Source organism: Sorex fumeus, unplaced genomic scaffold (assembly GCF_029834395.1).
Source record: "Sorex fumeus unplaced genomic scaffold, SorFum_2.1 ptg000039l, whole genome shotgun sequence".
NCBI lineage: Eukaryota > Metazoa > Chordata > Mammalia > Eulipotyphla > Soricidae > Sorex > Sorex fumeus.
The window spans coordinates 15,478,157-15,491,221 of record NW_026606096.1 but is presented as its reverse complement, the minus strand read 5'-3'; the positions used below and the strand labels follow the sequence as shown (position 1 = coordinate 15,491,221).

Sequence of the window (13,065 nt, the reverse complement as noted above, 5' to 3'; positions counted from 1 at the left end):
GGATCAATCATCACACCGGAATTATTCAATAGACTCTTCGTTTGTCTCCCTGATTCTTCTGATTTTGCTTCTTGCAATGATACCTTCTTTTTCTTCCTTCCATCCTTGCTTTCTTTTGAGGTAAAGAAAAAATATATTGAGAATACATTGAAAGATGTTAGTCAGATTTTTGATAGTCAGATATCTTGCAGTGCCTGAATGGATAGAATCATTGACTGTGTTACCAATGCAAAGGACAATAATATTAAAGGTTATAGAAATTTACCCTGAAATGTCACCCAATCTTTTCTAGTGAAAAACACACTTTAGGTTAGCCAAAGAAACAATGGGGATGACCGCCCCATAATGCAAAATGGATTTTAATTCTTGAATATTATAGTTACTGAAAAATTAATCATATCATGCTTCTTCTGGGGAGGGAAGTATCCTTGGGAAGGGGTTCTATTTTCAAAAAACAATTTTTAAGTGCCAGTGATTTAATTTTATTACCCATTGAGTAAAAATATCCATGCCTTCCTTCTCAGACATTTAAAAACAATGTGTTCTATGACCATGGGCAATTTAGGTAAGGTAACAAATTACCTGAATTTCTCCACGGTTATAGCACACATTCTTCTGATGGTTAAGATAAAGCACACTTTCTTCAGGTTTATTCTATGTCAGTAACTGAACATTATAAGGCATGATGCCTCTGAATGTGTCTCTAGGTTATAGAAACATAAAATAGAACCTCGCCCTCATACTTTGTGTTCTATAATTTAATGAAGTTTTTGGTTTCTGATGAGATCAAGTTAAGGATCTTATTTCTAACCTTTATTCTGCATAAGAGAGCTTGCTCAATTTCTCTCTTCTCTCAATATTTTCTAAAGATTCTAAAATTTTCTTCAAGGAGCACAACATGCTGTGCTAGGGATTAAGTTCAGAACTTGGTACATCCTCGTTCCAAAAGAACACGTCATTTGTAGTCACCAACACTGACTCAAGCCAAGCCTTCCAACTCCTTTTTAGGACACTTGAATATTCTCCTACTTCCAACCTTGCATCTCCTCTCCGATGCCCTTAAGCTTTCAAGTTTTTCCTTTTTCTTTTGGGCCACCCGGAGGTGTTAGGGGCTATTCTCATCTCTGTGCATGGGAATCACGCCAAGCAGTGCTCAGGTGACCAAGCTGTGCCCTGGGCCTCCTCATGCAAAGCATGCCATCCAGCCCTCTGATCTATCTGTCTGTTCTCACACACCCTCTACATCTCTGGTCTCTTCTTGATCCTCTCTAGTACAACTCCTACTCCTTTTCTGGGACCTTCCTTCAGCTCTGGGATGGCTTAGCATCTCAGCTAGCAGCTCTCCTTTCTGTCCATTTTCTAGCAGATGGAGCACCCTTTGCTCCAACATCTTTGTACAAGCAGATTTCTTCATTGTCTTTCCTGTTGCTACGGATTCTCTGGTTGTCATTTTCTCCAGATCTAAACGGTCCCTAACTCAATTTCCTCCCAGGCTCTCCACTTTATTTAAACACGATAGTTCATAAAGTTGTTTGTGAAGATTTATTAGAGGCATTCACTATTCCAATACCAGTCCCTCCACCACTGTCACCTTCTGTTCACCTTTGTCTCCATTGTCCTACCCACCACTGAAGCCACTCCCAGTAGCAGGCTCATAATTATTGATTTTATATAGTTTGTTGTGTGATTGGTGATAGCACAGCAGGTAGGGTGTTTAGCTTTCATATGGCCGACCCAGGTTCGATTCCTCTGTCCCTCTCAGAGAGCCCCTCAAGCTACTGAGAGTATCCCACCCACACAGCAGAGCCTGGCAAGCTCCCTGTGGCATATTTGATATGCCAAAAACAGTAACAACAAATCTCACAATGGAGACATTACTGGTACCCACTCGAGCAAATCAATGAACAACTGGAGGACAGTGCTAGGGTGCTATTTTGCTTGTTACCATTAAATGGCTAATGGAATGATAAAAAAAAATTCATAGAAGAAAATTTCTGAAAAATTATTGTATCTCACACTGGGGATATTAAGTCCTTGCCCTGGCTCCATCTTGTCCTCAATAAGCAATAAAGCCAGCATTATTATTTTAACTCTTCTTTGAATTTGGTCATTGTGCAGGGTTTGGCACTGCTCCCTGAATGTTGCTCTGGTGTACATTGGCCATTGGTACCAGAGTCAAAGCCTTAGGCTTCTTAGGGTACAGCATATGCTCCAGCCCTTTGAGTGTCTTCCTGGCCCCATCTATTCATTTGTGTGCTTATAAATTTATACAAAGATTGTGCTGAAAATCCTACAGAAGTTTAACCTCCTTATGATCCCTGATATAAATATATCCTCATGTATCTCCTCATTTATTATCTAAAATATTGGCTTGATTTCTGTTTTTATCCCTTGAAACTAAGTTTCTTTGGATGGAGTGGAGTGAACAGTCAAAGATAATACAGAGGTTAACTAGTGGCAGACTCAGGTCTTATTCCCAGCACTGCATATGATTCCGCGACTACAAAGCCAGAAGCCCCAAGAACTGCCCATTTCTCAAAAAAAAAAAAAATTACTGTGACCAGGCCAATAAGTTGACAAGCTGACTCCATTCCTACCTCTCAATAAATCTCAACCACATTGCCAGTGTAGCCCTGGTGACTACACTCCTTATACTGCTGGGTATGACCCAAGCAGTGAACTGGCACATCAGAGTTGAGTTTCACTGGCTGTGAGTGACTGCTCCTCACACCACCCCAGACCCCAGTAATATAAAATGTGCCCTATAAAGATTGGGTTCCCTTGGACAACATATTTAAGCTGTGTCTGTAAGCAGGTAGATGCTTGGATTAGGCCAAGATCAAATTTGTTATTCTGAGGAAACAGGAACACCTAGCCAATAGTTTGAATTAACTAGTTCTCCTTACTTGTCTACAACCACTTCTCATGCAGACATTGTGAAACCTGTTCACATGTGCATTCAGAATAGCACATCTGGAAAATTTGAACCTTTCAGGTTTTATCGTCACCATCCCAAAGCCCATTCTTATTGTTGGGCAGTGGAGGGGCTGGCCATAATAGATGTTGTTCAGGGCTAACCCACCTGGCTCTGTGCTCAGGGAGCACACCTGGTAGAGTTTAAGGGACCACATGCAGTATTTTAGATTGATCAAGGGTCATCTGTGAGCAAGCTCTTACGTCTGGTAAGGTACTATTTCTCTAGTCTCTAATACCCATTTTTTCTGTCCATAGGGGAGAGTAGGAACTGGCATTTTATCAAGACTAGAAAAGTCCTGTGATAGTAAAGGAACCAAGGGAACGGTACATATTTGGTGTGCAGCTGACTGGTTGATCCTCTGCAGAGCTTGGAGTACTACCGTATGTGGTCCAATATCCCCTGCCTCTCAAATGTTGAGTGGGAGAGAAGACTTCATTGATTCCATGCATAGGGAATACCAGCACTGTATGGTCCCTTTAGCACCACCAGGTGTGGACCCGCACAAAAGGAAGAGGAAATAATTCAAGTAAATTAGTAGGACAAACTCCTTTAGGGACTGGGAATTATAATAAAAGTCACTTCCCCTTTTTTTCAGAGAAGTATACCAAGTTCTAATCCAGGACACTCCCAGAGCATCCCTGGTTAAGTCTGGATTACCAAGGATGGAGCTCAGTGCTCCGACATGGCTCACCAGCCATTTGAGAGTAGATACTCTTTGGAGCAGCAATCCGGAGCCGTGAATGAAACTGAGGCTCTTCCAGGCTCCAACCTCCTTTACCCACATCTTGCTGTCTCTCTGTTTACCTGGCCCGTTGACTCTAGGTGTGTCTGTGTCTGTGCATTAGGATCTCTGCCAAGTGTAGCCGAAGTCAACTAGCAGCAGAGCTCTAATGTGAAATAATATACCTTAGATGGTTGTGGCTATTAGGCCCCGCCCAGCAGAGACTACTGACTTCTTCACTAGGCAGGAAGTGGGGGCAGGGGCAGGCAGGGAAGGGTGGGGAGGGGTGGGGAGGGGCAGGGAGGGGGCAGGAAGGGACAGGGAGGTGCTGGGAGGGAGAAGATGAGCGGAACTAGGGAGGAGTCAAGAGGATGCCGAGATTATCTGGTTTAGAAGGAGAGGGTCCAACCCGAGTCCAGCTACGCAGACTAGGAACAATGTTCACATGCATTTGCACCTTAATCATCCTCCCTTGTATTTCTGAATGCCACTTAATACCATTTTTGTCAGAGGAAAAAACAAATCTGAATATGGGCATGGGTTGGGGCGGTGTCATCTCTCCTCGGTGATGCTGGCTTTGGACCCGGTTTCAAACGGGTCAGTGGTCTCTAGTCTCCAGTACTGTGCAGAAGGAAAGAGAAACTGGGGGGCTGGGGAAATAGCACAGCGGGTAGGGCATTTGCCTTGCACACGGCCGACCCGGGTTCGATTCCCAGCACCCCATATGGTCCCCTGAGAACCTCAAGGGTTAAATCCTGAGTGTTGAGCCAGGAGTAACCCCTGTGCATGGCTGGGTGTGACCCAAAGATTTAAAAAAAAAATTCTTGGTTCCCTGCAAGTTTACATCTGGCTGTAAAATTCCCCGTGATCATAGAATTTCTCACTGGAGAGGCACGGTTCCTAGAAATTACTCTGGACCTGCTTTTCATTCAGGTAGGTTAATCAGAGAGTCGGAGCCACTGAGACAATTGTGTAGTTCCGGTTCCCTGAATCATTGTGCCCAAAAAATGAAAGGGACACGTGACAAGATTAACAGTCCTGTATAGTGCAAATCTTAAACTATTTTATTCTTTGCTATGATCTATAAATTACTAAGAAATGGGTTTTTGCACTGTTGTTTCTTGGTTTTATTTTCAGGGGAGGTACACTTAGCAATGCTCATAGACCACTAGATAATAGGGGTTCTCTCTTGGCCATGCTCTGGGAACCATGTCATGCCTGAGATTGAGATCAAGCTTCCACATGCAAGATATAAGTTCAGTCCTTTGAGCTATCTCTCCATTCCTGGGAACTTAGCTCTATTAAGATTGTCCACAGTTTTTGTTTGATTGTTTTTGGGCCATGCGGGTGATATGCAAGTATTATTCCTCTCTCTGCACTCAAAAATTACTCCTGGTTGTACTCAGATACCATAAGGGATGCTGAGAATTGAACTCAATTCAATTCAATTGGCCCAGGTGGGCCATGTGCAAGACAAAAGCCCTTATCTGCTGCACTATCTCTTTGACCCCTGATTGTCCAGTTCTTTCAGCTTGCTTCAGTTGTTCTTCAATTTTACATCCTTAGGAGCGATAACACAGTGGGTAAGGCATTTGCCTTGCACGCGGCTGACATGGCCAACCTGGGTTTGATTCCTTCACCCTTCTCGGAGAGACCAGGAAGCTATCAAGAGTATCTCGCCCACTCGGCAAAGACTGTCAAGCTCCCCCTGACGTATTCAATATGACAAAAACAGTAACAACAAGTCTCACAATTTGTTGTGAGATGTTACTGGGTCTGCTTGCGCAAATCAATGAACAATGGGAGGACAGTGCTACAGTGCTATATTGCATATATGTACACACATGTATCTACGTATAATATATATATATATATCATCCATATATGTATTTTTCTTTTTAGTTAGGTCACTTCACATATTTACTTTCAATTTCTTCAGTTTTGTTGGGGATTACAAACTTTTACCTTCGGTTTCAAAATAAATGAATCGAGGTGTAGCCCCATAATGAACAAACAAAATTATCTGGGTCTCCTACAGGCAAAGCTTGAGCTCAGTGCATTGAGTTATCTCTCCTTCCCCTTCACTTCCACACCCCCCCAACAGATTAGGAGCTGGAGTGATACCACAGGGTGTAGAGCATTTGCCTTGCATGCAGCTGACCTGGGTTTGATTTTTCTGCCCCTCTCAGAGAGCCCGGAAAGCTACTGAGGGTATCCCCCCTGCACAGCAGAGTTTGACAAGCTCCCTGTGGCATATTCGATATGCCAAAAACAGTCACAACAAGTCTCACAATGTAGACATTACTTGTGCCCCCTCAAGCAAATCGATGAACAATGGGAGGACAGTGCTACAGTGCTAACTGGTTTGTCTAACAGTTACAAAAGTCTGCCACATTTTCTTCATACAGTGATCACTGGAAGGGCATGCCATTTTCTTTCATCTGTTAACTATAGTGAATAATGAATGCAACAGTAAATACTGATGGATAATAACATTTTTGTTCATCGGGGAGATATCAAAATTGTGTTATTGGATCTACTATAAGCAGTAGCTCTAACAGGTTTGAGGTGCTGACTTATACCTATCTTGGTTTATGTTTTTGTCATAATAAATGATGAGGAGTATATATTTCAGGGGCCTGTTGGTCATTCTGTATATCTTATTTGGGAAATGTTTATTCAGATTTACTGATGATATTTTCATTTCATTGTTCTTTTTTCTTTTCTTTTTTTCCCCCTTTTGGGTCACATCCGGCAATGTATAGGGGTTACTCCTGGCTCGTGCTCTGAGGAATTACTATTGGATCAGGGGACATATGGGATGTTGGGAATCAAACCCAGGTCAGCATTGTGCAAGGCAAAAGCCCGACCCACTGTATTACTGGTCCAGCCCCTCATTGGTTTCTTTGATTTTTGTTTTTGTTTTTAAGTCACAGCTGAAACACTGGTTTGCACAATGCAAATGTTTATATACTTTAGGAGCATAATGTTACCATACCCTGTCAATCACAAAAATGCTAATATCCTCCACCAGAGCCCATTGAACCTTAGCCCACACCAACTACCCATGGCAAATTCAACTCTATTTTCAGAATCCGAAGAACCAGTGGCCATAAAATAAATAGAAAACATCTTAGTTATTTATTTCTTGACATCCAAGTCTTGGAGGACTTCACCCCAATAGCAAGAAAAATGAAAGAGGGCCAGAGAAATAGAACAGTGGGTAGGGTGTTTGCCTTGCATAAAACTGACTCAGGTTTGATTCCTGGCATTCCAAGCCTGCCAGGAGTAATTCCTGAGTGCAGATTCAGGGGTAGCCCCTGAACACCACTGGATGTGACCTAAAAGCCAAAAGAAGAAAAGGAAATAAAAGAAAAAGCAAATAATTGCCTCTACATCAAATTTTAAAGACTTTACACAACAAAAGAGCACTGTAGCACGGTAGCACTGTCCTCCTGTTGTTTATCGAGTTGCTCGAGTGGGCACCAGTAACGTCTCAAAACAAATTGTGAGATTTGTTGTTATAGTTTTGGGCATATCGAATATATCACAGGTAGCTTACCAGGCTTTGCTGTGCGGGCGAGATACTCTCGGTAGCTTGCCGTGCTCTCCGAGAGGGGTGGAGGAATTGAACCCGGGTTGGCCGTGTTCAAGCCTAATGCCCTACCTACTGTGCTATTGCTCCAGCCCACAACAAAAGAGAATAGTAAGAAAGCAAAAAGGCTTTCTTACTATTGCTTTTGTACTGGTTGGGAAAAATATTTGCATATATACCACAGTTTAATACCCAAGGTATATGAAGAATTTATGCAACTGAAATGTAAAAAGAAAATCAAAGATGGGACCAATGCGATAGTAGAGTGGGTAGGGTACTTGCCTTGCATGGTGCCAATCTGGATTCTATCCCTGCTACCCTGCATCATCCCTGAGTCATTCCTGGGTATCCTTATCATAAAAGATATGACAGATATTCTTTTCTTGAATATATATATATATGTATATATATATATATATCAGGGCTCTTAGAGTGCTTTCACATTTTACAATTATTTTTTGTTTGTTTAGGTTTCTGTTTCTGGTTTTGATTTTGGACTACACTGGCAGTGCTCAGTACCTTCTCCTGGCTTTGTGTTCAGAAGCCATTCCTTGCTGTGATCGAGGGACTATCTGTGGTGCCAGAGATTATACCAGGTAAACCATGTCAGCCTCGTACCACAAAACATGCTATTCACTATACTATCACTCTGCTCATGTTTGATTTTTTTTTTTTTTTTGCTTTGGATCACACCCAGAGGTTCTTAGGGCATGCTCCTAGTTCTGTGCTCTGGGATCACTCCTGTTGATGATCACTTAATCACTTAATCAATTAACTTCCCGTTAGTCGTCGATTTGCTCGAGCGGGCGCCAGTAACGTCTCCATTTGTCCCTGTCGCGTGCTAGTGTAGCCCAATGGCATCTGTTCGCTCCAGGAACATGAAGGGCCTCAAACCGATCGTTCATGATCTTGACAAAGATGTCTGACCATCTGGTAGGTGGGCGGCCACGCGGTCTTTTGACATCCCGTGGAATCCAATCAGTAACAGCTCTAGTCCAACGGTCATCTTTAAATCTCATTACGTGACCAGCCCATCTTATTTTCTACACCTTGGTAAATGAGACAGCGTCCCTGATCCTTGATCGTCGATGGATGTCAGAACTCTGGATTCGTTCTCTCATTTGAGTGAAACGTGATATTCCAAGCATAGCTCTTTCTATTCTTCTTTGGGAGACCTGAATAGCGTTCTTATCTTGTTTGCATTGGGCCCAGGTCTCTGAGGCATATGTTAATGCAGGAAGAACAGTGGAATCAAAGAGATGTGCCCGGAGACCGGAGGTTCTTCGTCCTCTTAGCTATTTCTTCAACGTTCTTGAAGGCGTTCCAAGCCGCTCTTCCTCCTGGGCAGTTCTGGTGCCAGGTCATTTGTCATGTTGACCTCTCGACCTAGGTACACATAGCTGTTGCATTCGGAGATGGTCATTCCATTGAGAGCGAATGGGGCGTCAGGAACGAGGCTGTTTCTCATAAACATTGTCTTCGTAAGATTCAGCTGTAGTCCTACTTTTCCACACTCACGGTCAAAGTCGGCCAGCATTTGTGCCGCTTGGCTGATGTTTGGTGTTATTAAAACAATGTCATCAGCAAAACGGAGGTGGTGTAGTTGCTGACCATCTATCTTCACTCCCATTCCTTCCCATTCCAGTCGTCGCATGATGTTCTCGAGGGTGGCACTGAAGAGTTTTGGTGAAATGGTATCACCCTGCCGCACCCCTCTCTTGACATCAATGATCACTTCTTTGTAGAATGGTGAGATCCTGGTAGTGAATCCGCAATACAGCTCACAGAGGATCCTGATGTATTGGGCTTGAATGCCCTGATTGGCTAGGGCTTCAATGACCGCTCCCGTCTCAAAGGCCTTCTTTAAATCAATGAACGTTAAACAGAGCGGCATCTTGAACTCCTGAGAAACCTCAGTGAGCTTGGTTACCGTGTGGATATGGTCGATTGTGCTGAATCCTTTGTGGGACCCGGCTTGCTCGCATGGTTGTCCTTCATCTAGTGTTCTGCCAATCCTATTTAGGATGACTCGAGTGAACAACTTGTAGATGAGAGAGAATAGGCAGATCGGGCGAGAGTTGCCAATGTCATGGATGTCTCCCTTCTTGAACAGTAGTACGGTCCTGCTGGTTTTCCATTGGGACGGAACCTTGCATTCAGACAGGTAGCGAGTGAAGAGCCGAGCCAGTGTATTGATGAGTACTGACGGCAGGTTCTTCAGGTGTTCAGGTCTGACCTTGTCTGGGCCGGGTGCTGGTTCTTTCTTTACCGAAAAAATGGCGTGTTGGATTTCGGAAGGGAGAATGTTGGGAACGACATATCCATCCTGTGGAATTTGGTATGTCGGCAAGTGGACATGGCTATCGAAGAGATTTGAGTAGAAGTCATGGATAATCTTCTCCATTGCCGTTCTGGAGGATGTGATGGATCCATCAGGACGTTGGAGGGCAGTCATCCTGATCAGGAAGCCAAATGTGTGACAGAGCGTCACATCCAGATTGGTACCACACAATTGGTACAGCAGCTGCTGTAGTGTGGGTGTGTTCGGCCACACCCTACCCTGTGTGTCTAGGATTACCCCTGGCAGATGCTGAGGCACAGTAGGGTGTGGCCCTGAAACAAAAACAAACACAAATTGACCTCTCCTATATAAGCAGCCTTAACTTCAAGTGCTCTAACTCTTGGCTTCTATCTTGGGATTCTATCTTGGAGAAGAGACCATCCTGGCTGGAAAAATGGCACCTCCCAGGCCATTTCCGAGTTCCCAGGCCTCAAGGGCTCATCAGCTGCAAGCGTTCCTCAGCCTGAGGAGGAGATGGTGCTGCCTGGCTTCCCGGACATCGAAAGCTTCATGAAGTTTGCTCTCAGGTCAGTGGAGGCAGTCATTAAGGCATCTGGGAGCCTGCCACAGTCTGGCCCAGAATATGATTTTTACCAAAGTTTTCCTGGCTTCCAAGCATTGTGTGAGACTCAAGGAGACAGAATACTTGAGGGCATGAGCAGAATGATGCAGTACTACGTGTGTCAGAGCGACATCAAGGACTGCAGGAAAGTGACGGACTTGGAAGACAAATTTGATTTATTGGTTGACGCCAATGATGCTATTCTGGACGGAGTGGACATTTTACTGGATGAAGCTTCAGGCATGAAGAAGCATCAGCAGCCCGTCCTCCCCATAGGATCACAAGCCCGCCAAATGATCATTTCCAGCTGGAACCGGAAGGTAGGAGAATCGGGCAAAAAACAAAATCGGAACCCTTCCGGCTGCTTCACGTGAAGAACATCATCTGACCGCAGCTTAAATTCCGAGAGAAGATCAACAATTCCAACACTCCATTTGTTCCAAAGATCTTCATCAAGCCCAACGCCCTGAAACCTCTCCCTCGGGGGCTGTCTAAGGAGAGTCGGGAGCACACCAAGAACCAATCAGAGGACCCGGATGTGCCACCGGCCCTGGTCCACTTCCTCCACCAGCAGCGGACCCAGCAGGTAGAGCAGGACTTGTTCGCACACCCCTATCAGTACGAACTGGATCACTTTACGCCCCCAGAGTGGGCGCTTCAGAAACCGCAGCCCCAAGCCTACAAGCCCCTGGAGGACACTGCCTGCCACTTGGTGACCTCGCTGGACCAACTCGTGCAACTCAACGCGACGCTCCTGGCCTGTTGGGAATTTGCGGTGGACTTGGAGCATCACTTTTACCGCAGCTTCCTGGGCCTGACCTGCCTGATGCAGATTTCCAGCACACCGAAGACTTCATCATCGACACGCTGGAGCTGCGCAGCGACATGCACCTCCTCAACGAGAGCTTCACAGACCCTGCCATCGTGAAGGTCTTCCACGGCGCTAACTCCGACATAGAATGGCTGCAGAAGGACTTCGGGCTGTACGTGGTGAACATGTTCGACACGCAGCAGGCAGCGCGCCTTCTTCGGCTGGGCCGGCACTCCCTGGACCACTTGCTGAAACGCTACTGCAACGTGCAGGCGAACAAGCAGTATCAGCTGGCCGACTGGAGGGTGCGCCCTTTGCTGGAGGAAATGCTCCACTATGCCCGCGAGGACACCCACTACCTGCTCTACATCTACGACTGCATGAGGCTGGAGCTGTGGGCTGCTGCCAGCGAGCAGCCCTCGAAGGCCCGGGTTGTGTGGCAGCGCAGTAGGGACATCTGCCTCCGGAAGTTCGCCAAACCGCTCTTCACGGATGAGTCCTACCTGAAGCTGTATGAGAAGCTGAAGACGCCTCTTAACGCACAGCAGCTGACAGCCTTCCGGCTGCTGTTCGCCTGGAGGGATCACCTGGCAAGGAGGGAGGATGAGAGCTGCTGCTATGTCTTGCCCAACCGCATGATGCTGAAGATCTCAGAAGAGCTGCCCGAGGAGCCCCAGGGCATCATTGCCTGCTGCACCCCCGTCCCGCCTCTGGTATGGCAACAACTTCATGAGCTGCATCTTCTCATCCAGAAGGCGCGAGGAACCCCTCTGTGCCAGTCGGAAGTTGCCACCGGAGTGAGGAGGAGAGCACTGCTGCCCCATCCCGAGAGCCTGGAAAATGTTCTCGTTGGACCTCAAGAACACTCCCACGCTTGGTCTGGTGACTGCCCTGCCGTCCCCACCAATGAGCCCGTCCCGGGCCAGACGCAGGCTGGCCTCTTCCCAGCCCAGCACGAAGAGAAGACCCTGGTGGCCACCAGCTGCTTCGTTGCCACGGCCGCGGACACCTTGTTTAACGAGGCAAGTGCAGAGGGAAAGGACAACGCCCAGAAGAAAGTCCAGCCAGTGATGCAGTCCTTGGAGAACCCATTCGGGATGCTTCCGCAGGCGCTCCAACACCACGCCCACATTTCCCAGGCAGCCAAGGCCGACCCTTCCTCAAACATCAATGAAATCAGCGAGCGCTGGGAGATGGCCAGCCAGGCGCAGGGACAGAAGGACTCTAAGGACACTGCCAGGAAGAGGGCAGCCCAGGCGACAGCTGCCCAAGACGAGTCCAAGGAAGGGTCGCAGACCCCCGCCCAGCCGGTTCTGTCGCTCTGCCAGCAGATCGCCCTGGAAAACGCTGCCAAGAAGAGAGAGAGAACAAGTGACCCCAGAGCCCCTGAACAGAAAAAAGAGAAGAAATGGTCCAAACTGGCTGAGAAGCCCAAGGAACCCAGGGAGGCGCAGGAGAAAGCTTCTACTTCCTTTGACTACCGCAAGCCAAACGTCCAGGCGTTTGCTGGAAACAGCAAGTCCCAAGCGGCCTCCCAGTTTGACCCCGGTAAGCAGATCCTGGCTGGCAAGAAATGCTTCGCAGCCAAAGTACTCAAACAGACCGCGGGAAACAATAGCATGTCCTTCGTGCCCCGGGAGTTGGACAGAGGGTTCAGATGCAACTGGCCCAGGAGACCGCGTCCGCCAGACTTCTGGGGTCTTCCCGGGACCGGGAGACAAGGGCCTTGGGATGGTTTTGTATACCATCCCAATTTTAACACTGTTAGAAATAATTGTTACTGGGAAAAAGAATAACTAAACTGGAGCTTGTGACCCCATGTGCGGTCACATATTTGAATAGGTGGTGGTAAAGAATCTTTTTGCATTTGTTTTTCTTGTTTGTTTTTGGGTTATATCCAGCGGTACTCAGCATTTATGCCTGGGTCTGTACTCAGGAATTTCACCGGGCACGCTTGAGGGACCATGTGGCGTGCTGTGGATCAAACTGGGGCTGGCTGTGGGGACAAGGCAAATCCCTTAGTTGCTGTACTATTGCTTCACTCCAAAAATCTTTAAA

General features: G+C 46.4%; 1 protein-coding gene across 1 annotated transcript; it reads left to right on the top strand.

Moving 5' to 3' along the window:
- The first annotated feature begins 552 nt into the window (after positions 1 to 552).
- On the top strand, positions 553 to 12,803 carry LOC130028166 (exosome component 10-like). The gene is given in 4 exon segments (XM_056118875.1): positions 553 to 565; positions 10,062 to 10,535; positions 10,538 to 11,035; positions 11,038 to 12,803. Coding segments are annotated over 4 exon segments (2,751 nt in total).
- The last annotated feature ends 262 nt before the right edge of the window (positions 12,804 to 13,065 follow it).